General features: G+C 47.5%; 1 protein-coding gene across 6 annotated transcripts in view; it reads right to left on the bottom strand.

Moving 5' to 3' along the window:
• Positions 1–1,284: 1,284 nt before the first annotated feature.
• EGLN2 (egl-9 family hypoxia inducible factor 2) overlaps positions 1,285–23,788 on the bottom strand; it is a 233,482-nt gene continuing 210,978 nt past the window's right edge. For all 6 annotated transcript variants that reach the window (XM_069644450.1, XM_069644451.1, XM_069644445.1 and 3 more), the window contains one exon: positions 1,285–4,055. In XM_069644450.1, the coding sequence (XP_069500551.1) occupies positions 4,003–4,055 (53 nt within the window). In that variant the 3' untranslated portion in view covers positions 1,285–4,002. The remainder of the gene's footprint in view (positions 4,056–23,788) is intronic.

The following is a 23,788-nucleotide window of genomic DNA, read 5'->3' on the forward strand; positions in this document are numbered from 1 at the left end:
TGCTGTAGGCGCTCTAAGGCATGAGCTGCGGAGACATCGGCCATCATCCTCTTCAAGGGGGGGGGAGAGTCCATGACAGCCCTGGCTACCTGGCCTGCCAGGACTGTCACTCTCCGTCACTCCTAGCCCTTTCTCAGACCGATATCTGGCCGCCGGGTTTTAACAAATACAGAGAGAAAAGAGGGCTGAAAAGAGACCTTCAGAGCCTCCGACCAAGTCAAAGGTCTTAGACCCACAGTCCTCAGTTGATCTTAAAGGAAATGGGGCTCAGATAAGTTGCCCCAGTTGCCCCACGATCAAGGAGCAACTATATGCAAACAGACTATACGCCTGCTGCTCACGGCGTTGCATAGAATTTCAATGTTGCTGATTTCCAATAATGTCAATTAGAGCCATGTATATCACAGCAGGTTAGCCCGGGGCCCACAAGATCATAGGAGAGAACTTCAACAGTCTCTTGCGGTTCCCGACCGAATTAATGTCAGTGTGGTGTGATGCAGACAAACCTTACCGTCCCTTTATGGCAGTTTAAGAAGAGGCGTTCTGCCGTGCGATCTCCAGTGCTCCAGGTCGAATGCTTCGCAACGGCTCCCCCTCCTCCACACACTCCCAGCAGAAACAGCACAAACAGTAGAGCCTGACGCATTGCCCTTGTCTCCACGTTCGGGCTTAGCGAATTGTATATGCTTAGCCCTTCCAATTATGGCATAGGATTTGTAGAGATGGCATTCCAGAATCAGTCAATACCTTGTCATGAGACAAAAGGTGGAGGAAGCCAATTCAGTGCACATGTCTGATAACTAAACATCCCTCAACTGTTGGGTCTAATCTCAGATTTGGCGTCAGAGGAAACTCTCTGGGCGATCCACATTTCAAAATGAATTTGAAAATGTTTGGAAGGTTGTTTCAGGCTCTTCTTAGGGTCTTTGTGAACTTGCTGGGGCTATTGTATAGCAATATGTACTACTGTCACATACATTAAAATACACATTAGATATTGACCTTAAGCCTCCATTTTAACTCAGTAAAATACTGTCTCCATTGGACCAGTTTAGACAGTACCCAACCATGTCTGGATTAGCCCTCCCCCATTGCCAAAATAGCTGGATTTAAATAAAAAACTGTGAAAGTATGCCGGGGTACACACCTGCTGGTATAAGACACTGTAGACACATAACATTTTGGCATTACAGGAATACATTCACGTTTTTGTTTTTAGTTCCAAATGTCAGAGTGGTTTGGGTAATGCTGGAGTCTCCAGGTAGAGCAGTAAAACCCACAATGCAACTTTGAGGTAAACTTTATTCCATTTTGTAGGTCACTGGAAAATTAAAACAAAAAAAAAAAATCATCTGTTAAGACACGCCTAGCAAATACAAAGCTGAACAATCCTCTCAAAAGAATTGTACAAGACGTCAGTCGTAGGCAATCCATTTCCCCAATGAATTAAAGTACATTGTCATTCATCCCCATTTCAGTAGGGCAGGTAATGTCCGAGTCCGAAGAACAGGACCTTCTGCTAAAGCGGTGTCCCATCCCCAAAGTCCCAAAAAATATGCCTGAAGTGGATGCAAAATCATAACCTGCAAACACGGCCACACAAAAAAAAAACATTAATTGAAAGTAGAAAAACAGGGATCTCCATTGACAATTGCACAGGCTCCTTGAGATGCCATAAATAATGCAATCAGCAGTGCAATGCTACCCATCAATGAAATTACAGAGCATGGCATGCAAAAATGGACTGCATAGTTTACCTTCTCCAATGCGGAGGTTTCTGTGCTCACATATGACAGCAATTTGCATACAATCCGGTGCAGTAAAAAAAAAAAAGAAAACCTAAAAAAAAATAAAAGTGCCAGCACATCTCGTCAGGTACTTTACAAACCTATTCATGACACAAATACACATCAGGGCCCACTGGGGCTATACTTTGTTGACATTCATAGATTTCAGTAGCATAGAAATGGATGAACAATGTAGGAGGGGTGGAAGCAGGTTCACAAGGCATTTCATCATTTCACCCATTGTTTAGAGAACATTTTCCTGCACAGAGATCAGTCTGGTTGGGGCCATATTAAAAAAAGCAGGAGGAATTGGAGAGAAGAGTTTTGGTTGAGCATTTATCACCAGAATGTATGAGGGAGCAAGGTGGAGGATGAACTGGGTGGGTTTTCCGTTCAGAGGTCCACTTCACCAAACTTTACCAATACTTAAAGAAGCAATCGATAGAAGTCAAGAAAACCTTTAGCAAGCACCCTGACCACTCATCATGACTATCTATTCTGCATGTCAGTGAGTTCAGAGGTGGTGGTGAAAGCAGTCCTCTAGTGTTCACCTACAAGGCCCAAAGGAGAACTGGCACGAAGAAAGGATTTTTCGGTTCTCAGAGCCTAAAGCGGCGTGGACATACAAAAATACATTTAAAAAAATCTAGGGTCATTTACAATGGGCCAAATGTTTAGCGTGACATCTCATTCAGGGCGTTGAGAGACAGAACAAAGTAGCACTTTCATATATTCTTCATACACTTTTTGTTCATTAGCAGCTTTGCCCTGGGTAAATGCTCCTGGAATATGGCATTCTTCTGCTTATATTCCCACTATTCTAAGTCACACCTTTTAGGTGGTCTTGTATATTTGATTATCCGTCATCGACAATAGTGGATCATTACAACAACTTCACTTTGTGGTATTTAAGTGATGTTGGTTTAACCTGAATTGGCATAGTGGGGCACAGTTTAACTTCACAATCATTCATTCTAAACCGGCCATTCCCAGATGTGTGTCACAGCATGGCATGGAGCAAACAGAAATGAGACTGGAGCAAGAAATCGGTTTGCACTTCAGTTGAAGACCAGTGAGGCAAGAGGCAGGCGATTGCTCTCTGCATATACTTCAGCAAAGCATGTTGAAACGCACAGGGCCTGCGAGATGAGGGGTGAGAGGTCCTGCTGAAATGAGCAAACATGGAGAATGAGTTGTGCTTCACAAAAGTGATGGAGGTCCGTGTCGGGAATGAGTGAAACATTAGTAATCAGTAAACTGTACAAGACCAGTGTTGAGGAATGAATGAGAGCCCACGCTTGTGTGAAATGAGTTGGAATACGGGTAAGGCTCGCCATAAAGTGAGGCTTGTAAACTCGGAGAATCAGTGAGATCAAGTGATCAAGAACAAACATAAGAAGCTGGACTCAAACATTGGGCAGAGTAAGTTAGCTCCTCCACATAAAATGTCCCCCACATTAAATAAGCAGCCGTCTTCATTAAATAACTGGTTGGGAGATTCGAATGTCCCGTCTTAACAAAGCTGTTCTTGGCAACCATGCAACACCCTGCCTCCAGATGACTGGGCAAATGATGGCATAGTAGAAACTTCTTTGAAATAACACTGCTGATATTAGTCACCTCTTTGCCCTCATGTCCTCTGCATTTCAATTGATGAGACTTGCATTCGAAGAGGGGGAACACGTTAGTTACAAAGAATACACCTAAAAGATCCAGCATCAAGAAATTGCTTCATCACTACGTACAAGTCCTTTGCAGGGAGACTGGCAGCTCCTATGCCGCCGAGTGAGACACTAAGTTATCACTTCCACAGCATCACAGTAATCGTACAAGCGTGAGGTCCCCTTTCTGAGAGGCCAAGGTCAGCTCCAACAGACTTTCCACAAACAAGTCCTCTCTTTCTGCAGCACCCGGTAAGTACTGAATCTTCACTCTGACATCGTGGTCGCCACTTTCTGAATTGCAGATATGGGCCACCCCTTTTGCCCACCTCCACTGCAAGACATGTCGACAGGCCCACGAGATCCATTCTAGAGAGAGACCAAGTTTGATGCGGACTTTGAAGGACCAGAGCTGATCAGCGAGTCCAACAAGACTATGCATTCAACACAACAGCTGTTAAATGGAAACACCGGGCCCTTAGCAGCAGAGGTAATATTCGATCATGATCCGCAAGTGACTCCATCTCACAGGCTGCAGGCTTCCTTCCGCTCTTTTAGATGCTATTCGGTTGAGAAACTGAAACATGGACACCCTTCTGTCCACTCGCTGTTGGGGAGAGAAAACAGAAGTTTTAGTCTTCTTGACTGAGGTAAGTCAAAGCCATTATGACGTTTTACTTTGGCAGTATGTCATCTTTTTGGATCAACGTACAGAGGCCAACTTAGATATAGAAATCTATGCACCATAGACCATCCAACTCCACAGCACATCACAAACGGGGCAAGCAGCCCTGGGCTTGAAGCCTTGGAAATGGTATGTGTTGCTACTGCCCAAACAGGTAGCACTCATTTTATTGACTTCAGTTAAAACATGCTGAAACCTAAAATGTTACTGTCTATACCACATCATAGATGAAGTCCATCTTTCACACCATGTTTGAACTAAGAATCAGACCCAAGTTGCTTTAAAATGAATTCTCAATGAAAAGCCTGAAGCCCTTCAGGGGGGAAGAGAAACACTAGTCAACAGTAAGGTACTAGTGTGCATGTTTCTCAAATTATGGAGAGGAAGGAAGAGCAGAAGCTCAGTGTGGATGGAATATGCAATTTATCCATAGCTGGTTTGCAATTTCCAGAATATGAAAGTGTGAGGAGGGGGGCGAGTATAGATGCCATGGAATTCCATTTTGTCATTTGTGCCCTCACATTTGCAATTTCCTTTACGTTTGAAGTTTAACACCCACTGGGGGTGTATTATAATCAGTTGTTGCAACAATTTCTGAAATGATGGGTAAATTGATGGAGGGAGGGATATTTCGTTTTTTCATACATTTTTAATGTTTTCTAACTGGTTGCTGGTCTCGTACGAACCTATTGCACAGCCCTCTGCTATTTCTAGCTTGAATGAAAGGAGAAGATGATGCAGAGAAGCATGCTTAATGCCTATCCAAATAGAATTCTTCTAGAAGTAGAAGGACCAGCATTGGTTTTTTGATGGGATTGAGATGTAGCGATATTTGACACCCTGAGCAAAAAAGAGACCAAAGCGCTGCAACAAATGTTTAGTAATCTGAACCATTGCAAAAAGCATTAGCCTATAACCCATGCGTAGGTAATGAATGCAAGGCATACTCTTGAGGACAGACATGTCAGTGACATACCCCTCAATACAGGTGAGCTAGAGACATCATGGATTAAGTTTCAGGTTCCAGAGATAGGAATCTGCCACAAAGCCGGAGTGAACTAATTTAAACTAAAATAAAAGCCCATACAATGTTTGGGACGAGCTACAACAAGTTACTCGCTGAGGTAATTTTTGTACTCCAATTCCCACATCCACTTCCTACAGTCTTATTTGTAGCCGATACTGGCATGGGTGATGGCACACTTATTACCAAGCACTTATTACAAATTTGGAAGCCAAGGTGCATGCACACTACCAAACATGCTACCCAGCTTTCCCAATCCAGTTCCCATTCCTATCACAAAGAGTGGACACAGTAGATTGGCGTTTACAGAAAGGGTGTGTAATGCTAGTGCTACACGAATCACTAGGTCTATTAACTTGCTCTTAGCTCCACAACCCTGTGCCACTTCCCTCAGGCTCGTAGGGAGATTTCAAGCACCTACTAGAAGCCGCAGATGGGGTCCCCTATACTTAGGCATGTTGATTCTCGAGCAGGACAAACTAAACGGAGCAGCTGGTCTGGAAGCAACATCCAACATGTAGTGCTTGTTGTGTCAGGTAGCACACAGGGCCTCCTTACACATTGCTCAAGGAGAACGGTGGAAATGCCCTCATGCTGCTTTAGCCCTTCTGTCATTTTACCACAACAGGATACAGGGCCTCATCAGGAGTTGGGCGGTAGCACTTAAATGCGGCAGTAAAACTATTACCAACACATTTAAGGGTCCGCCCAAACATGAGTCTGGCAGCGTTTACACCCAGCTCCAAATTGGGGATAAATGCGCCGACTTCAAGCCCATTTTCGGGCGCAATTAGCATTGCCCAATGGGGATTTACAGTTACTGCGCAACCTGTCATCCGGCGGAAATACTGCCAGATGGTTGGGCGGGAACGCAAATACAGTTGGGCGGTATCCCAGTCGGTATACTGCCCAACTTGTGATGAGGCCTACAGACTTTATCCCATTGTACAACAGCGGTCTGATTGACACGGTAAGTGCCACCATTAAGTGACAAAGAATATGAAAAATCCATTGAGTCAGAACAAGAAAAGGACATCGTTTTCGTGAGATGTTCGGTCCATTTAGGCAGGGGGGCAGAAAAATGTTTCTGAAGAATAAAATATGGTGGAACCTGGTTGCTTTCTTTATTTGTGAAAGAGAACGAAGTGCTTGCGCCAAGAACTAAGAGGCAAATGTACCACTGCTTGGTGCTTTACAATTCTAGAGCATGGGTAGAGGATGTTACAAAAATCAGGTAGTGAAGGGGTAAAGAGCTAGTAACAGTTGACAGCACAATTGCAGATAGGGAACATGAAAAGCCGGATTGTACAATATTTACAGCATATACAATCCAGACTGCCGCTTAGAAATGATGACTGACTACCACTCTCTTGTCTCGGGTTCTTGCAGCTCTATGAAGTTAACTAATCATAATCAAGACAATCTTGAACACATTGAGGTGAGCACTTTTATTTCAGGAACCCAGACATTCCAGTAACAGGAAGCCAGGAAAGTGACCAATTGAAGGCTGGATTTAGCATAGGGAAGGCTGTGCAGAGAGGTTTTGAAAGGCTTGGAATAAAATGGTGAGGGAGGGGAGTAAAAGGAGTCTAGTCAGCCAGGTCGAGCGTGCCTGGGGACTCTGGACTGGAATGAGGGGCTACTCCTTGTATGGATTTGAATGCCAGGAGAAGAAATGCGTACGAGTAGTTATGCACGGAGATCCAGTATGCATGTAGGTGGTGTGCGGAGGTGGGTGAGGATCATTGGAGGACGAAAAGGGTTTAAGTGGGACAGTTCAGACCTTTGACAAAGAGGGATGGCATCTGAATCCATGAACAAACTAAATTAGTAAAAGTATCTACTAGGGAGTGAGTGGAAATCAGAGCTTCAGTAGAATGATTGTTTAAGTGAGTGGATGGATTTTTCAGAAGGTTGTGCAGGCAGACGGCGACCAATACAAAGATCAAACTTAAATTCTGGTAGTGCTAAGATTTCTTTAACACCCCTGCCTCTATGCACCTTTGAGGTTTAGGTGTTCCGGTCAGAAGGTCATGAAACACTGTCCTGCTGCAGAAAGGGAAGAATCAAGAAAGTATGAAGGAGCTACAAAGAATAGTATAGTTAGTAAAACAGCATGGGCACAGATTAGCAATAAAAACATATCAGGCAGTGCCCAAATAGGGCAGTTGGGGGTGACAGAGTGACTAAAAGGGAGAGTGAGGAAGAATGAGAAAAAAAACAAAAGGTTCAGAGCAGCCAGAGGAACGGAAACTGCTCTCCTGACACCCAGGATGACGTGCTCTCAAACCTTGATGCCAACACCCCTTCTGCCCTTATCCTCCTTTTACTTTCCCCCGCCTTTGACACGGTCAATCACTCCATCCTCACAAATAGACTCTGTGATACCCTTGGCATCACTGACCAGGCACAGGACTGGGTGAGCTCCTTCCTCTCAAACCGGCCTTCTAAAGTGCAACTGGGCCCTTTTCTCTCCTCTACCTCATTCTAGACCTGCAGCATCCCTCAGAGCCCTCTCCTGTCGCCTTGGATTTTCAATATTTACCTTGCCCCCCTGGTCCACTTTATTTCCACCTTCTCTCCTGATTTCCAGCATTTTGCTGATGACACACAGCTCTCCTTTAAGCGTCGCGCATCCTCCGCCTCTCCCTCCTCTCTCATTCCTGACTGACTGCTGTCCAGGCATGTTGTGCTGCTAATGATCTATGTCTTAATGCCAGTAAAACCGAAATCCTCCTCATTGGCACTCCTATCCCCTCCCACACTCTGGCAGCCCTCCTTGGGTGCCTTCCCCTTACCCTCGTGTGAAGCTAAAAATCTGGGTGGTGTAAATCTTTGACTCCTTTGTCTCCTTCTCTCCTCATATTGCTGACCTTGCCAAGAAGGCCCACCATCAGCTTCACCTCCTAAGAGGAATTCTCCCTTTCCTCACCTTCCCCCAGAGGCTTAATGTCTCCAGAGCTCTGGTTCTCTCAAGGATTGACTACCGCAACAGCCTCTTCCCCAGCCTACCTCTCTCCTCACTTCGCCCTCTTAAACTAATCCAGAATAGGACTACAAGACTTATCCTTGGCCTCAAGCCCAGTGACCACATCTCTCCAGCACTACAATCTCTCCACTGGCTCCTGGTGGTTGCAGGGATCAAATGCAAGACCCTTTGCTTCATCCACAAGGGTTTCCGGGCCTGGGACCCTGCTACATCCATCTCTCCTCCATCTCTCTCTCCCTCCATATCTCTCTCTCTCTCTCTCTCTCTCTCTCTCTCTCTCTCCCTGAATACCTCCCTCCCAGCTAGAGTCCATCGGTCATTTTAGTCCCAACTCTCTGCATATCAGACGTTTCTCCGAGCAGAGAGGGGGGGGTAGATCTCTTTCTTCTGCAGGAACCTCCTGAACAGTCTCCCTGTCCCTATGAATTTATCCAGATCTCCTTAAGTTCCGGAAGCTCCTCAATACCTTCCTCTTCTCCTTTCTTCTCCCCCTCTGCTGCTCCGACCATTTGCCTGTTTCCCGTATGAGTCTTACTGGGGTCAGGCCCCACCTTGACCAGTCTTCCTCTTTAACCCTTCCTACTAGCACTTGCTCTCAGGCACCCTTCCCTATCCACCCTACTGAGGCTGGTCCACCCCTTCCCTCACACTATTTCCCCTTCCCCTGCTTCCCCCTGGTACTTGGCCTCTTGGCTTACCTTAGCACTTGCGCAGCACATGGGCCCCCTCCCCCTTGCACTTCTTGATATTGCACTTGCATGTTCCGAATGGCAAGGTCTAGTAGGACCGTTATTGTTTTCTTTTTTTACCATCTACCCACTCGCGCCCCACCAACTCTCTTTTTTTTGTCTTGCAGCACCTGGAAAGACATCTTGCTGTATAGGCGCCACACACATTTTCAATAAATAGTAATAAAAGAAACATATGTACTGTCCTGGTTGTCAGGTGAAGCAGGAAGGACTCAGGAAACATGGTGGACCAGGTGAGTACAAAATGAAATGTTCTTTATGAGTTTCAGGTTTCGCTATAGAAGGCTAGACAGGAGTAGGTAATGTACATCCTTCCAGTGTAGCTCCCATCCCGATGATCCCCAACTGTGACTCCCAGAACCTGAGAGAACCCTAGGTTCTATGTACTGTTCCACATTCCACCAGCATAGCTAGTGCAAGCAGCTCCCTTTCTTAAACAACAAAAAAAAAAGAACAGCACTTACGCAAATGAAACCCACAGGATTCATCACATTCCAACTACTTGACAATTTCACCTCCAAGCATTTCTACACTCGCAACCAACCTAATGACGTAACCTGTACTAGCCAAACAAACTGCTTCTGCAACCAGCATGAGTTTTATTTTAAAATTTCTTTATAGAGTAGAGTGACAATGCATCAATGTCTGCACATATATCATAATTTAAAATATAGCATTTGTAATAACAAACCAAACTTCAAACAGGAAGGTGAGAAAAACAAAAATGGGGGGTCGGGGGAGGAAATAACACAAACGTTCCATACATAAACCAGGTTAGGGCACAGGATAAAGTCGGATTGCATGATCGTTAGGAGGCATCACGTTTTTGGCACTTACAGAGTGACTGAGCATGGAGTGCACGTCTAAGCATGGGTGAGGACAGCGAGGGGTGGGTGGAAATCATCTTTACTCATAAGCAAGTACACAGCACTAGGATTGGTCAAGGAGCTCGCAGTGGCTCATCATTTTATGGATTGAACACACTGTGGACAAGGGATTTCATGCTATAAAGGGGTCAGCGAGGTCGCCCTCATGAAGGCAGTGCCGTAGCCCATGCTCTTGTTTCAGCCTCGCACCAGGTTTCAAACTCATTTAGCCACAGTTTAAACAGGGGCCTTTTGGAAATTTCCAGGACATGGCAATTCTCCTCTTCGTGCAAATACATGCTAGGTCCATAAGTCTAATTACATGTTTATATTTGCTTTGTCTAGAATATGTTCCCAACAGACATTCCATCGGTTACCAGTCGTATCTAGCAACCCCAGCTACCTTACAGGTCTGTACAATGCGGTACTAAAAAGACTGAACCTTTACGCATTTCCAAAACCTGTGCATTAGGTTTGCGTCGTCTCGTTGGCACCAGGGTCAGGTAGACAGTGTGTTTTTGTTAAATCTGTCGACTCTACTGAGGGTCATATATATGTGGTGAAGGACATTAATCTGCAGTAGCCTGAACCTAGCGTTTCGGGATACTTTTTTTTAGGAAAACCAAGCACCCATTCCCACTTCTCGTCACTGATAGTAGCACCTATATCAGTTTCTCCATCTTAGTTTCAAACTGCAGTTTCTATTGCTAGTGCTCTCCAGTAGGTAACCATATAATCTCGCCAGAAGTCTCCAGCCATCCTCCAGCATGTAAACCAGGGTCACAAATGTTCAGTTTGTTCCTCAGGCCACCCGCTCCACCTACGTCTTGCCACCCCTTTCACTTTCATGTACTTGAGGAATTGTCCCTTAGGTAGACCCACCTGCTGCGTCAGACCTACCAAGTCTTTGAATCTGCCATTATCATACAAATCTCCCCAAGTGTATATGCCATAGTCCTCCCATCGTCTGGAGGTGCTCAAGTCCTCCCTGGTCGCACACATGTCAGCCACTACTGGTACATTGGGGGAATAGGGGAGGGTTGTCCCGAGTACCTTCAGAGTCCTAGACCAAATTCATCTACCTATCCTGACAAGTAGGGGTAGGGAGTGCATGCAATCTTCCGGAGTACTTCTTTAAGTTTGGTTGGTGCTACTAAGTGTTGAAGCATCGCTGATTCTGAGGAAGGACCATTTCGTAACAAAGCTCAGTTTGGCAGGTAGGTAATACAGCTCAAGCCTTGGTAATGGCACACCTCCATCTTTAGAAGGCAGGTACATCACAGCAAGGGATAGTTTATGACGGCCCGAGCCCTAAACAACATCTCTAACCACTGTTTCCAAAAGGTGAAAGAAGGCTACCTTTATATAGTAATGAACATTAGTGAAGTAGTAAAGGAACCTAGGGAGGACAATAATTTTAATGGCAATCCTACCCATAAACGAGAGTGGCAATCCAACCAGAAGGACATGGATTTCCTGAGGTTTCCTACCACTTTAAGTGTGTTATGTTCATGTGTGTCCTCCAGCACATGCGTGATCTGGATGCCAAAGTATATAAAAGAATGCGTCTCCCAAAGACGGCCCAGGTCAGGCAGGGCAGCCATGTCCACCCCACGAAGTCCGCCCAGAGGAAAGATACAGGATTTCCATCTACTGAAGGAGATTCCGGATAATTTTGCAAACCTAGCCAGCACATCTAGTATCATGGAGAGAATATGATGCGGCTTGCACAAGTAGAGAAGTGCGTCATCTGCGTAAAGGGATACCAAGTGTCTGCAGCCACGGATAACGATACCTGCATCCAAGTAATCCTGGCACAGAAATGCTGCCAGTGGTTCCATGCTTAATATGTATAGTATGGATGAGAGTGGGTAACCTTGATGGGTGCCCTGGCATATGTTCCACACCCCAGAAATCTGGCAGACTGATTTCACTTGTGTGGTTGGCTAGGTGTACAACAACACTACCCATCTGATGAAGTGTTTACCCAACCCAAAATTATCAGCGGTCTAGGGTGGGATCCTGTGGGTGGCCTCTACTGAAGGGAACGATGAGCTCTTTCAATTGCGAAACCCTGTGACAACTTATCCAGACCAATTTGCTGTAGTAATAAAATTTTGATGTAAGAGTTGGGGTTCGGCCCTTCAGTTCCCCCTGGTACTCCCAGCACGCGTATGTTACTCCGGCGTGATCGGCCCTCTGCTTCCTCAGCATGCACCTCCAACATGGCATTTTGTCTCTCCGGTTCTTTGACTCTCACCTCCAGGTTTTTATTGGTGGCAGCAGTGTCATTTAATGTGGACTCAGCAGTTGTAACCTACTCAGACAACGGCCTAACATCTTGTCGGAGTAATCATACATCTACTTTCACTTCATCTATCTTAGGTTAAGTATTTAAAAGAAAGTGCAATGCTGTTCCTATTCTACACCATTGTCCCAACCAAGTGAGTTATAGCCATCCCCTGCTACACCCGCACACAGACCTCTGGGTACTTCTAGCCTGCACTGTCTTTAATTTTTCCCCTCTCCCCACAAATCTAACCAATGCATCGACCATCAGATCCACCAGTGCCCATGCAGATTGTAGCGAACTGCTGCATAAAATCCAGTAACTTTACAAGTCATAAATAAAGTAGATGCTGCAGGGGTGGTGGACAGGAAGAGGTGCAATATACCAGAGGAAAAGGCACTGGCAATGACCAATAAGGAAAACGGTGAAGGGACTGCCCGAACAGGACCGAGCATATTGTCTGCCCTTTTTAAAGAAATAATAAATATATGCCAGCACCAATATGAGCAAGAGAGAAAGGAAGGATGGTTGGAAGGGGCTATAGACAAAAGACCTACAGTGCGGGTTTGCAAAACATTTTCAGTAGAAACGAAATAAAAAAGTAAAAGTAGAATACATCACAGAATACAAGACATAAATGGATTGGAAAGAACAGAGCTGTATAATACAATTCCAGTTATAGTGGCTTCCCTGTGAGGAAGACCACTGATGGACATCACAAAAAGAGGAAGCCGCAATGTCAATCAGAAGGAGAAGAAAAAGACTACGATTTAATGGCTCAAAGGCACAATAATGTGTTGGGATGTTGTATTTCAAAATGGAAGAGGGGTGGGAACTAGCTTCAAGTTGAAACATTGCAAACCAAAGGGGTGTTAGTCCTGCCTTCCGGTTGTCTCCCTGGCAACCAAGCCCACTCAGTAGGCTTGCCTCTATCAACCCTCATTTGTATGCACTGCCACCAGCCGGAGAACAAAGGAATGCAGATCCATGGAGCCTTTGAGATTTTAATTAGGCTGCTCATGGCTGGAGGAAGGTGTGCCTTCCCCCTTCTTAGAATGCTTCGATATATCCAGAGCTAGCTGTCACATTCCATGGGAAAATGACAGGGGAAGACGGCGCCTGTAGGCTGTGTCTTCCGAGATTATGTGTTTGGTGCGGGAAGCAGATGAACTGATTTATCTGAGGTTGGTCTCCCATCATTCATTTTCATTTACCAAAAAATCAAAAGAGCTGAGGCGAGCATAATCTGTGCGGATGGTCAAATTCCTCACATACCCTCCCCCCCCAGCCTCAACATGTGAACCACCAGCCTAATGAGGGTCTGGTTCGTCATCAAGGCGAAGTACTGGCTGAGGCCATCTGCATTTTCATGCTGGGAGCCTGGCTTGTGCTGGATGTCCATATCTAATACCTGTAGAGATATGGCCCACCGCAAAAGCTTAGAGTTCTTCCCTTGCATGGCCATTAACCATCACAGAGGCCTGTGGTGCGACTGGATCATTAAGTGAAACTCAAAAGATGTAGGGTTTCAGATTCTTTACGGCGCATACGCCTCTTTTTCTATGACAGCCCAGTTCCTTTCCCTTTTTGTCAACGGCCTGCGAATGTGATAGGTTGCTTGCTCTACCCCTTCAGAGTTCAGCTGCGCTAACATTGCTCCAATCCCAAAATCACAGGCGTCTGTCTGGATAATGAATTCCTGACCATCGTCTGGCACTTTCAGAACTAGGAACCTGCACAATCAATACTTTAAATCCTGAAAGGAGGTTTGACAGGCGGGGGTCCAAGTTACCTTCTTTGGCACCTTTTGGGAAGATACATCATACAGGGGCATGGAAATGGTCTCATAACCTCTGATGAACGACCAGTAGTACCCGGTGAGACCTAGAAAGGCTCTCACCTGCGTCTGTGTGATGGGGATTACACATCCTGTACCTTTGCTTCAAGAGGTTGTTTGTTACCTCCACCGACCAGGTGACCTGGGTAAGTCACAGTACCCTGTGCTATCTGGCACTTTGTGGCTTTGATAGTCAGGCCTGCATTCTGCAGCACCTGAAGCACTTGTTTCAGGTGGGATACATTATCCTCCCAGGTGTGGCTGAACACAGCAATGTCGTCTAGATAGTCGACACTGAAGTTTAACAGTCCAGACAAAACTTGGTTAACCATCCTCTGAAAAGTGGCAGGGACATTCTTCAATCTGACGGGCATCACAGTTAACTGATAATGGCCTTCCGGGGTTGAGAATGCTGACCTCTCTTTAGTGTGTAGTGCACACAAAAGCGAACTTCAGTCTTCCCACTAATGGTCTGAATAGGGACCAGTACCACTGGGCTAGCCCAGGGGCTGTGGGATGGCTCTATCAATCCTAGGGACAACATCCTGGAAACTTCCTCCTTGATGGTGTCCCTGACCTTATCGGACATCCGGTGAAATCTACTCTTCAGCACTTTACGGTGTCCAGTGTCCACATCATGGGTGCACCAATCTGCGCGTCAGGGAGTCTGTGAAAACAGACCGGCAAACTGTCCCAGTAAACAGCAACAGTCTGTCAGTTACTGTTCTGACATGTCTGTTGCAAGGTTGACACCTTCAACTGACCCTTCTGTGGCTTCAGTGTGCAGGAGGTCTGTGAGGAGATAGGTCTCCTACTCAATCTCTCCGTCAGTCACTAAGGACATGACCAAGTCATCCCGACTATAATGGGGTTTTAGCCAGTTGACGTGAAAGACCCAGCACATCTCTTTAGGTCCTTTCACATCATTGAGATAATTCACCTCCCTGACCTTTCCCAGCACACAGTAAGGCCCAGACCACTTGTCCTGAAGGGCACTGGGTTTGACAGGCTCCTTAATCCACACCCACTGGCCTGGAGAATAGACTGTCACTGTGGTCCGGGTGGTGCCAGTGCTTCATCAGCTCCTGACTGGCCTTTAGATTCTTTGTTGACTGTTCCATGTACATTGCCATTCTAGACTGAAGGCCAAGTACATGGTTATCTTGTGACGGAGATGAGGGTTTGCTTTCCCATCCATCCCTCCTTCACTAGACTGAGGGGAACTCATACAGGGTGTCCAAACAGAAGCTTAAAAGGGGCTAAACCCTACTCTGTTCTGTGGCACCTCCCTGTAGGCGAACAGAAGGCATGGCAGGAGAATATCCCATTTTATCCTCAGGTGCTCTTCCAAGCCACCTATCATGCCTTTCAGGGTCTTGTTGAAATACTCAACTAGCCCATTGGTTTGTGGATGAAAGGAGGTAAAGAACCGGTGGGAGACTCCACACTCTTCCCACATAGCCTTCATATATGCTGATCTGCCAACCACTGGGGCTTTGATGCTCCTCAGAGGGACAGCCTCAGGGTATCTCGTGGCATGGTCCACCACCAAGATATATCGTTTCCCTGAGCTGGTTGAGGATCCAAAGGACCCACAGTATCCATGCCTATTCTCTCGAAAGGCCGCCCAACCACGGGTAGTGGAATTAAGGGGGTCTTGAGGCACCATCTGACTTGCCAGAAGCTTGACAAGTTGGGCAGGACAAATTCCTTAACTTTTATGCCGAAATGCAGTCAGTAAAAGTGTGCAGACGACCAGTCCGATGTCTTAGTCACTCCCAAGTGACCCGCTAAAGGAAATTGGTGAGCCAAATACAAACAGAACTTTCTGTGGCATTGCTGAACCACCAACCTTCTGGTGTCCTCGCCCTCAGAATCCTTTGGCTCACAGTACAGGAGTCCATCCTCCCAATACACTTTGAACAGTCCAGGCGCCTTGCCCTTAGCCTGCTCCTCCGCCTCCTTCCGAAGAACCTCCAGAGTGGGACACTCTTTCTGGGCTGTGTAGAAGTCAGTCTGATCTGGGCCCCCAGCTGATGCAAACTCATCAGATCGACGCCCCACCTGGTCCTCCACCTCATATTCCTGCGTTGTGCCAGGCAACTCTGAAGTCATGGAGTCCCCTGCTATCAAAGTAGGGTTCTCCGTGGCTACTAGCCACTCTCCTGTCAGAGTAGGCGACTCAGTCTGTGGAACTGGACTAGGTGCTAGCGGCCATGCCGGTCCTTCCAACAAGCCCTCGGGAAGCACTAAAGACCTTAAGGCTTTCAGTGCATTCAATCTGGCATTCTCTTTGGCCCTAGATCGTGTAGCCGCTGCAAATATTTCGGGATCAGGAAGATCATTACCCAACCGACATGGGAAAGGGATGGAGTCTTCAACCCCTATACAGCGCTGCGTCGTTACACCTCACCAGCTGAACACGACTATCGCCAAGTGGCATTTACTCTTACCATCAAATCCACCTGCGTACAAATGAAGCCCATCAAAATACTGGCCTGGCTGTGCCCACTGTCAGGTGGCAGAGGTGATGCTAGCCGTGGTGTCTTGGACTGCATGAGTTTTGAGTCCATTGATGTACACGTGCTCTAGATAGAGTTGAGTATTATTAACATTTGGGTGGTGAGAACCCAGGTGTCATAGTGTTAGCGGCCCCAAAGCACTTTGTTTCGGTGTGCACGGCTGAAGTAGAGTTTGGGGGTTTCCCTTCGCTTTTTTGAGGACCTGACTTTCAAGAGGATTGGGTTGGAGCTTTGTCCTTCCCAGCCTGGTTTACTTTTTTGCCACTGATTTCTCTTCCGGTTTGGGTGTGCTCACCTAAGTCTTTTTCTGGACTGGAGTGCTCACAGACCTGTTGGCAGCCTTTGCAAGCTCCCTAGGATTTGTGATAGTCTTGTCCACTAGATGCTGGTGTAGGTCAACCTCACACATTTTCAACAGGTACTCACATTCAATCAAATTGTACATCCCTTTAAATGTGTCAACTTTGGTACCAGTCATCCACCCGCTCAGATATTTCAAAGACAAGTGTGTGAATGCTTTAAATGTCTGCCCACTTTTCTTTCCGAGCTCTCAGACGCTCTTCAGATACTGTTCTGGGGCTTTACAGAACATCCTGAGGAGGGCTGCCTTTATTCTCTCATAAATGGGCCTTAACTCAACATTTAACTAAAGTAACAGTCCCTGATGTCGGTATGCGACACATTGGGGCTGCACCCCACAGTACCTGATCCACCTCCTGCAGCTGGAATGCAAGCTCTTAGTACTTCAAATCAGTCGAAAATATCCTTCCCTACTTCTTAAGCCAGTACCAAGTCTTTGGGGATGTGCCGTTGGGGCTTATCCCAGGCACTCTGGTTTGAGCGACTATAGAGGTGGATCTGTTGGCCTCTTTCTTCTCTTCAAGCACCAACTTGCGCAGCTCTATGGCGGCCCTGTCCCGCTCAATGGCGACCATGTCCTGCTGTTTGTTCCTCTAGCGCTAGTCTCCTCTCCTCGAGCAAGAGCTTTCTAGCCGCTACCTCATTAAGCGCCTTACAATTACTGGGTCCCTCAGAGACTGTGCTGAGGCCTGGGACCTGCAGGATGCCGCACTAGCCCCCTGTCCTCACTGACACTTGAGTGTTGAGAAACCACATTTGACCCCAGCAGGATGATTGACGAGAAACGCTGCTCATGCAGTTGTCCTCGTCATTTACACCCTCTGGAAGGTCTTGTCCATTCGGGTACATAGGGCCTAGCCCGTCCCCTGGGGTCTTCTCTCCAACCGCCCTCGCTTCTACCCAAGCTTGGAGGCTGGTCAGCAACTCAGGTTTATTAACCTAATTGCTGTGGGGAAGTCCCCTCTCTTGACATTAGATGCGCAGGACATCCTTGGTCATGCCTTTTATAATCTCCATGTCAAGCTCCATGACGATTACAATTACCGAGCAGTAACTAAACGTTTCCTGAAACAGTACTTTTATCATTGGGTGACTAAGCTGTGCGCAAGGCTCCAAATTATCCAACCGCTTGCCACCAATGTGGCAAATCAACTTCCGGGGCACCAGTGGTCCATGGATGAATATAGGTTTCTAAACCATCAATCAACTCCACACCTCTAATACACAAGAAGGGATCCAACAGATTGGAATACAAGTGAATTAGAAGTCCTCGTTGGTTAGTTGCAACACAATGAAAATACAATTACCCAATTATAAAAGAGAATGTCCAGTCAAGGTTCTATTCAAATATCTACTTTATTATTACTACAACAGACAGTTCTAGCACACTACAATTACAACCCACACTTAAAGGAACACAGAGGACAGACAGTATCCAGAGTGCATCCCATTACATTCGTGAAACTGACAGGAGGGTAGTTGATAAAGTAATCAGTCTTATAGTTCAAGATTATTTGGTTCCAGCACCAAAGGGGCAAAGGGTTGTAACCGTCTCTAGGGGCACCTCAATGTACTTGGTGCTGAAGAAGTTCTTGGTGCTCAACAGCGTCAAGGCAGTTACAGGGTGCTTCACAGCCCTTGAGACAGAGTTAGTGGCGGGAGACAGCTGATGCTACCAGGCAGCAGGCAGTTCGGCAAGCAAGTCTGGACGGACGTCTGCAGGCTGTCCGGCGTGGTGGCTCATGACCAAGAACATCTATGTGCTGGTTGGCGGATCTGGAATGCTGGTCTAGGCGTCCAGGACGGCTCTGTCAACTGCGGCGTGACAACAGTCAGAGGTGCAGCCGGATGCAGTTCGAGGGCTCGCCTGCCTCGAAATTGTCCTTAAAAAGATTGTGTGGAACTCCTAGCTTCTTCGCAGGGCTCGTGTCCTTTCAAGGCGGATGGCCCAAACCTCAGGAGGGTATTCGCAAGCAACATCTTGTACTTTGTCCAGAGACTCTCTGGCACATACCACCTAGGAAACTTGCTGTCAGAACCTATCAGGGCATGCTGTGTGCTGGCTGGGTACCGGTTATGGAGCTGCTGGATGGGTCCTCTGAGTCCGGTATCTCCCTCTGTTCCCTGGGAGATGTTTAAGGGAGGGATCTTGCTTCCCTCTTGGAACTCCTGGCCTTCCTTCACTGGTGGAAAATGTTAAGGTAGAAATGAGTCCTCCACCTTGCTTCTTCAGATGATCTGCTAAGTGAGGGGTTCAGCCCTCTTTTGAAGCCAAATGGTCCCCAGCCATTGATGTAGGCTAAGCTTACCTTAATGAAGCAATCCTTGGTCCCCACCAACAATATTCTGTAATGCACAAGGTCAGGACCAGAGTGATCTGCAACAGGACAGACAAGGGGGTGACAACATATACCCAAGTTCCTCCTGTCTGTTGCAGATTAACAAAGATACTCACTGTAGTAACTACCTTACTCCTAGTCCATAGTCCCCTTTCCTCCATACGTGTGGGACATTCCGTCCTTCGGGAAGGGACCGGAGCAATTTTGACAAAAAGCATAAAAAATGTAATTGTTGTCCTTCTTTTATGTTTACGTGGGGTACCGCACGTGGCCATAAGCCCTGCCCTCCTGAGCTCCGTCCTTCAGTCCTTTTCTATCGCCAGGTCTGAGACCATTTAAGCAATAATAGTGGATACCTTTTAGAGGGGACGATGGACTAGGAGTAAGGTAGTCACTACGGTGATGTTATACTCCTACGTCCCGTTCCCTTTCCTCCATACTTGTGGGAGATTCCCAAACACACACCATAGGTAGTACGGGTGGATGGAAAACCCCCTTTACTGGAATAAGTTCTGAAGAACAGCATGGACAAAATGGGCATCAGCCCTGGAGCTCAGGTAAAGCCGATGGGGAGGCCCACGAAGCCGCCTTGGTGATGGACCCCCAAGGGACATACTTTCGGAAGGCAACAGCAGTCGCTTTGCCATAGACTAGATGTGCATGGATGCTCTTCCGTGGATGAAGGCCTTGAATGCTTTAGGCTTCTGAAAAACATGAGGCATTCCAGTAGGGGATAGTTGCTTTGGAAGCTGGTTTCCCCTGAACGTGAGAAAGAGTTGTGAGGAGCTTCTGAGTTTACTCGTTCTATCGAGGTAAAACTTCAGGGCTCGCCTGACATCCAAGTTGTGTAAAACTCTCTGCATCAGATGCCAGGTTAGGAAAGAAGACAGGTAAGGAGACCGATTGGTTCAAATGAAAATGAAAATCAGCAAGGATGAGAGCGAAACACAACCTTATCCCTGTGGAAAGTGAGGAATGGAAGTTCCACGGAAAGGGCTTGGAGCTCTTACTATGTTATTGCGATCAGAAGGCAACCTTCCAAGAAAGGTACTTAAGATCGAAAGTGGCCATGGGTTCAAATGGATTATGTCATAACGCCAAGCTGAGAAGAGATGAAGAGATCTGCAAAATGCCTTTTGAGGACTGGATTAGTCAATGAAAAGGAACAGCTGTCCATGGACAGGTTGGCCAGAATAGCGGATAAGTAACTTCTGCATAACAGAACATGAATGCCAGAAATGGCCAGATAAGACACAAAAGAGAACGGTGTCGACCGAAGCTTGCCTGGGATCAAGCTGTTTAGCTAAACACCAATGGCAAAACTGTAGCCATTTGCTCCTGTACTGAGCCCTCGTAGAAGGCTTCCTGGTTGCTTGGATAATGCACACATTGTCGTTGGACAGATTGAACAGTGTTAACGATCTGAACTCATGCACCCGACCGCCAAGCTGAATGATTGTGGCGAGGGTTGCCACATCTGGTGACTGCTCTGGTGAAGCAGGTCGGTAATCTGCAGCAATCTGATCTGGGAAAGTACTGACAAATGCTGTAGTTCCGGAAACCAGAATCTGGCTGACCACCAAGGCGCCTTGAACAGGAGAGTGCAGTTCGATGTGCTCTTGAGCTTGCAGAGCAACCAATCATAAGAGGCAATGAAGGAAAAGCATAAGCTTTCATGTTGTCCCACGAGATCTCAAGGGCGTCCCCCAGGGAGGACACTCCGAGCCCGTCCCTGGACGCATAAATAGACAGTTTCTTGTTTGAAGAACATGCAAAGAGGTCCACCTCTGGAGTGTCCCATTGATGGAAAATGTTGGAGAGGACATTGCTGTTCATCTCTCACTCGTAACTGATGCAGACTGGCGAATGAGTGAATCTGCAGCCACATTGATGTGACCTGGGATGTGTACAGCCTGGAGCCAAACATTGTGCTGGATGGCCCAGTCCAAAATTTGTATGGCAAAATCCACAAGGAGAGAACACTTGGTGCCGCCCTGCTTGTTGATGTAAAACATCACCACTGAATTGTCAGTGCGAACACAAACTACACTGTTGCTGTAAGGGAGGTATTCAAAATGGCCACTGTGGTCCGCAGAGGTTGGGCTGCCATTTTGTCAACACCTGGGGCGAACTGCGTCACAGGAGCAAGTGAGGCAATAGTCTCCTCAGGGGAGTCAGGGGCCTTGCGTGCCATCTAAGCCTTGAAACAAGGAACCTCGGCAGAGCCGGTACTGGCAGATCTAGGGTGTTTACTGAACATGTTAGGGACTGCCCCAGAATTAGCCTCTAGTGGAGGATCCTCCGCAGAGCTTGTACTGGAAGGCCTGTGGTGCGTGACAGCCTTCAAACACCAAGGACATGCATGTGAGAAGGCTGAGGGATATAACTAACAGTCAAGACCCTCGATGAGGGACCCTCACTTCTGTTGGTGTCCGATTTATCCCCAAGAAGGGGTACCTCAGGTTTAACCCCTGTCCATATAGCCACCTTGAGCGGGGCCTCGAGCCAAGACTCGGTACAGTTAGCTCCAGATGCGAAAGCCTCAGGGCGAACCCTGGTATCCAGAGCCACAGAAGAACTGGGCTGAACCTTAGCCCCAACCGGGGAACCTCAGAAGAAAATCCGGTTTTGGCATACCCGCTGCGGGGCCCTCAGAGGAGTCTCTTGTGCACCTTGCCGAGCTGCGACCAAAAGGGAGTATTCGTAACTGAAAGTGTTCTGCTCCCACGGAGAACTACAGATATTTCCCATGCGGGCTCCAAATCAGAATGTGCATGTACGCATCATGGAGGTCCAATACACTGAGCCAATCGCCCTTCCGAAGAGAGGACTTTATTTGGCAGGGCATGATCATCTTGAATTTCTCTTGAGGAAGAGATAGGTTGAACTAGGAAAGAGCGAGGATAGTGCGCAGGCAAGCCTGGTTGGGTTTGGGCACTGAACAGACAGGAGTATAAGCCCTCCCCTTGCTCCCCGAGGGGGAACAGGCTCCACCACTCTGAGGTATGGAGGTTTCTGTACCTCGGCTCTGAGTGAGGGTGGCCTGATCTGCTGCAAGGGAGAGTTGAAGGGTGAGGTATGGGGGAGGGGCAAGCGAAAGCCTGCCCAAGCAATGGACAAAACCCACCGATCTTCATTGATCGTCCCACTGGAGCCTCATGCAACCGACCAAATATATCATTTGGATGACTTGTCGGCAGGTAGACTACCTGTCCCTGCAGAGAAGGCTGATGGGCAAGAGAAAAACCGACCACCTTGCCGTTGTTGTTTTCGACGGGGGGCGCCAACCGGAGCTTCAGTACGGCGCGCACGGTGATCCTGAAACTCTCAGAATCCAGAGAGGGACCAAGTCTGGGACCCTGACCTCTGTGCATAAGGGGCCTTAGTCAGAGCTTTCACCAGGACCGATAAAGATTTGGCAGTTTGACTACTCTGTTTTGTCTTTGTGAGTTCCTCATCTGTATAAGAATGGAACAATTCCTTGCCATCAAAAGGAAGGTCTAGAACTTTGTCTTGCACTTTCTTTGAGAACTTGGTCACGTGGAGCCACGCCTGGCGGGAGATGTCAACCCTGACCACAAGGCCTCGAGCAGAAGTATCTACGTGGTGTGCGCATCTTCCAGTAGATCCTGTGCCAACACTTTGGCACCCGACACACCGGCTTTAAAGTCGTCTAGCCTATCCGCAGGAATACACTCCTGGAAATTGGCCAGCTCATTCCACAGCCTCAGATTGGCAGCTACCAGGATGAGCTCGGTGTTAGCTTGATGAAGTTGGAGTGCCGAATTAGCTAAGACTTTCTTGCCCAAGGCGTCCAAAAGCTTATCTTCTTTGAAACGGATTTGGGCCGCTGCCGTGGAAGATGCAGAGACCTGTTTGGACTGGAGAGTGGCAGGTGCCACCAATGTTGAGGAAGAGTGCGGTCAAGCTGATCAGGCTACCTTAGAGGCATGAAGCTTGTATCGAGCGTCAATCCTCTTGTTGAGGTGTAGGCCGGTATGGGGTTTATCCCAGACCTTATGGGCCTCAGCCAAGATGTCCTTCTGGAGGAACAGGCTGGTGCGCTCCTGAGGTGACAGGGTAAAGCCTCCAGAAAGCACCCCCTCCTGTGGAGTGGTGGCCTCAGGTACTGGAATATCAAGGAGGGCCATCATATCCAGGACCCGGTCATGGAATGCTCTAACAGAGCAGAGCTGCTCATCTCCATCCTGATCCTCTTGAGGCTCATCCAGCGAAGCAGGAACAAAGACTGGTCCACCACACATACTGCCTCGGGTTTTAAAGGTGTTATCCTGCTCTGCCGTTGTCTTCTCTGTAGGCGATAGTGGGGGCAAAGGAGGGAGTGGCGGAGGAGGTTGGATAGGAAGCAGTGGAGGACTGGAACCACCGGGACCTGCGTTGGGACAGCTGGGGCAGAAGGTGGGAGAGGAGGTTCCGGGTACATTTCCCTGAAAACACCTTTGAAATACACCCTCCTGGGGTCAGAGTGAATGAGCATAGAAACTTCCCAAAAAAACACATCCTCAGCCGATGTTTTTGGCACTGGAACAGGCAGAGGCTGCTCGTGAGGGGCATACCCCCAAGAATGCAAAGAGGATGGTTGCCCGCAGGGTTCATCACCGGCCTGATCCACATAGATCAGTGGTGCGGAAGCAGGAGGGAGCGAGACTGGATGAGGC

Source organism: Ambystoma mexicanum, chromosome 2p, assembly GCF_040938575.1.
Source record: "Ambystoma mexicanum isolate Mex_15411 chromosome 2p, UKY_AmexF1_1, whole genome shotgun sequence".
In the NCBI taxonomy this organism is placed as follows: domain Eukaryota; kingdom Metazoa; phylum Chordata; class Amphibia; order Caudata; family Ambystomatidae; genus Ambystoma; species Ambystoma mexicanum.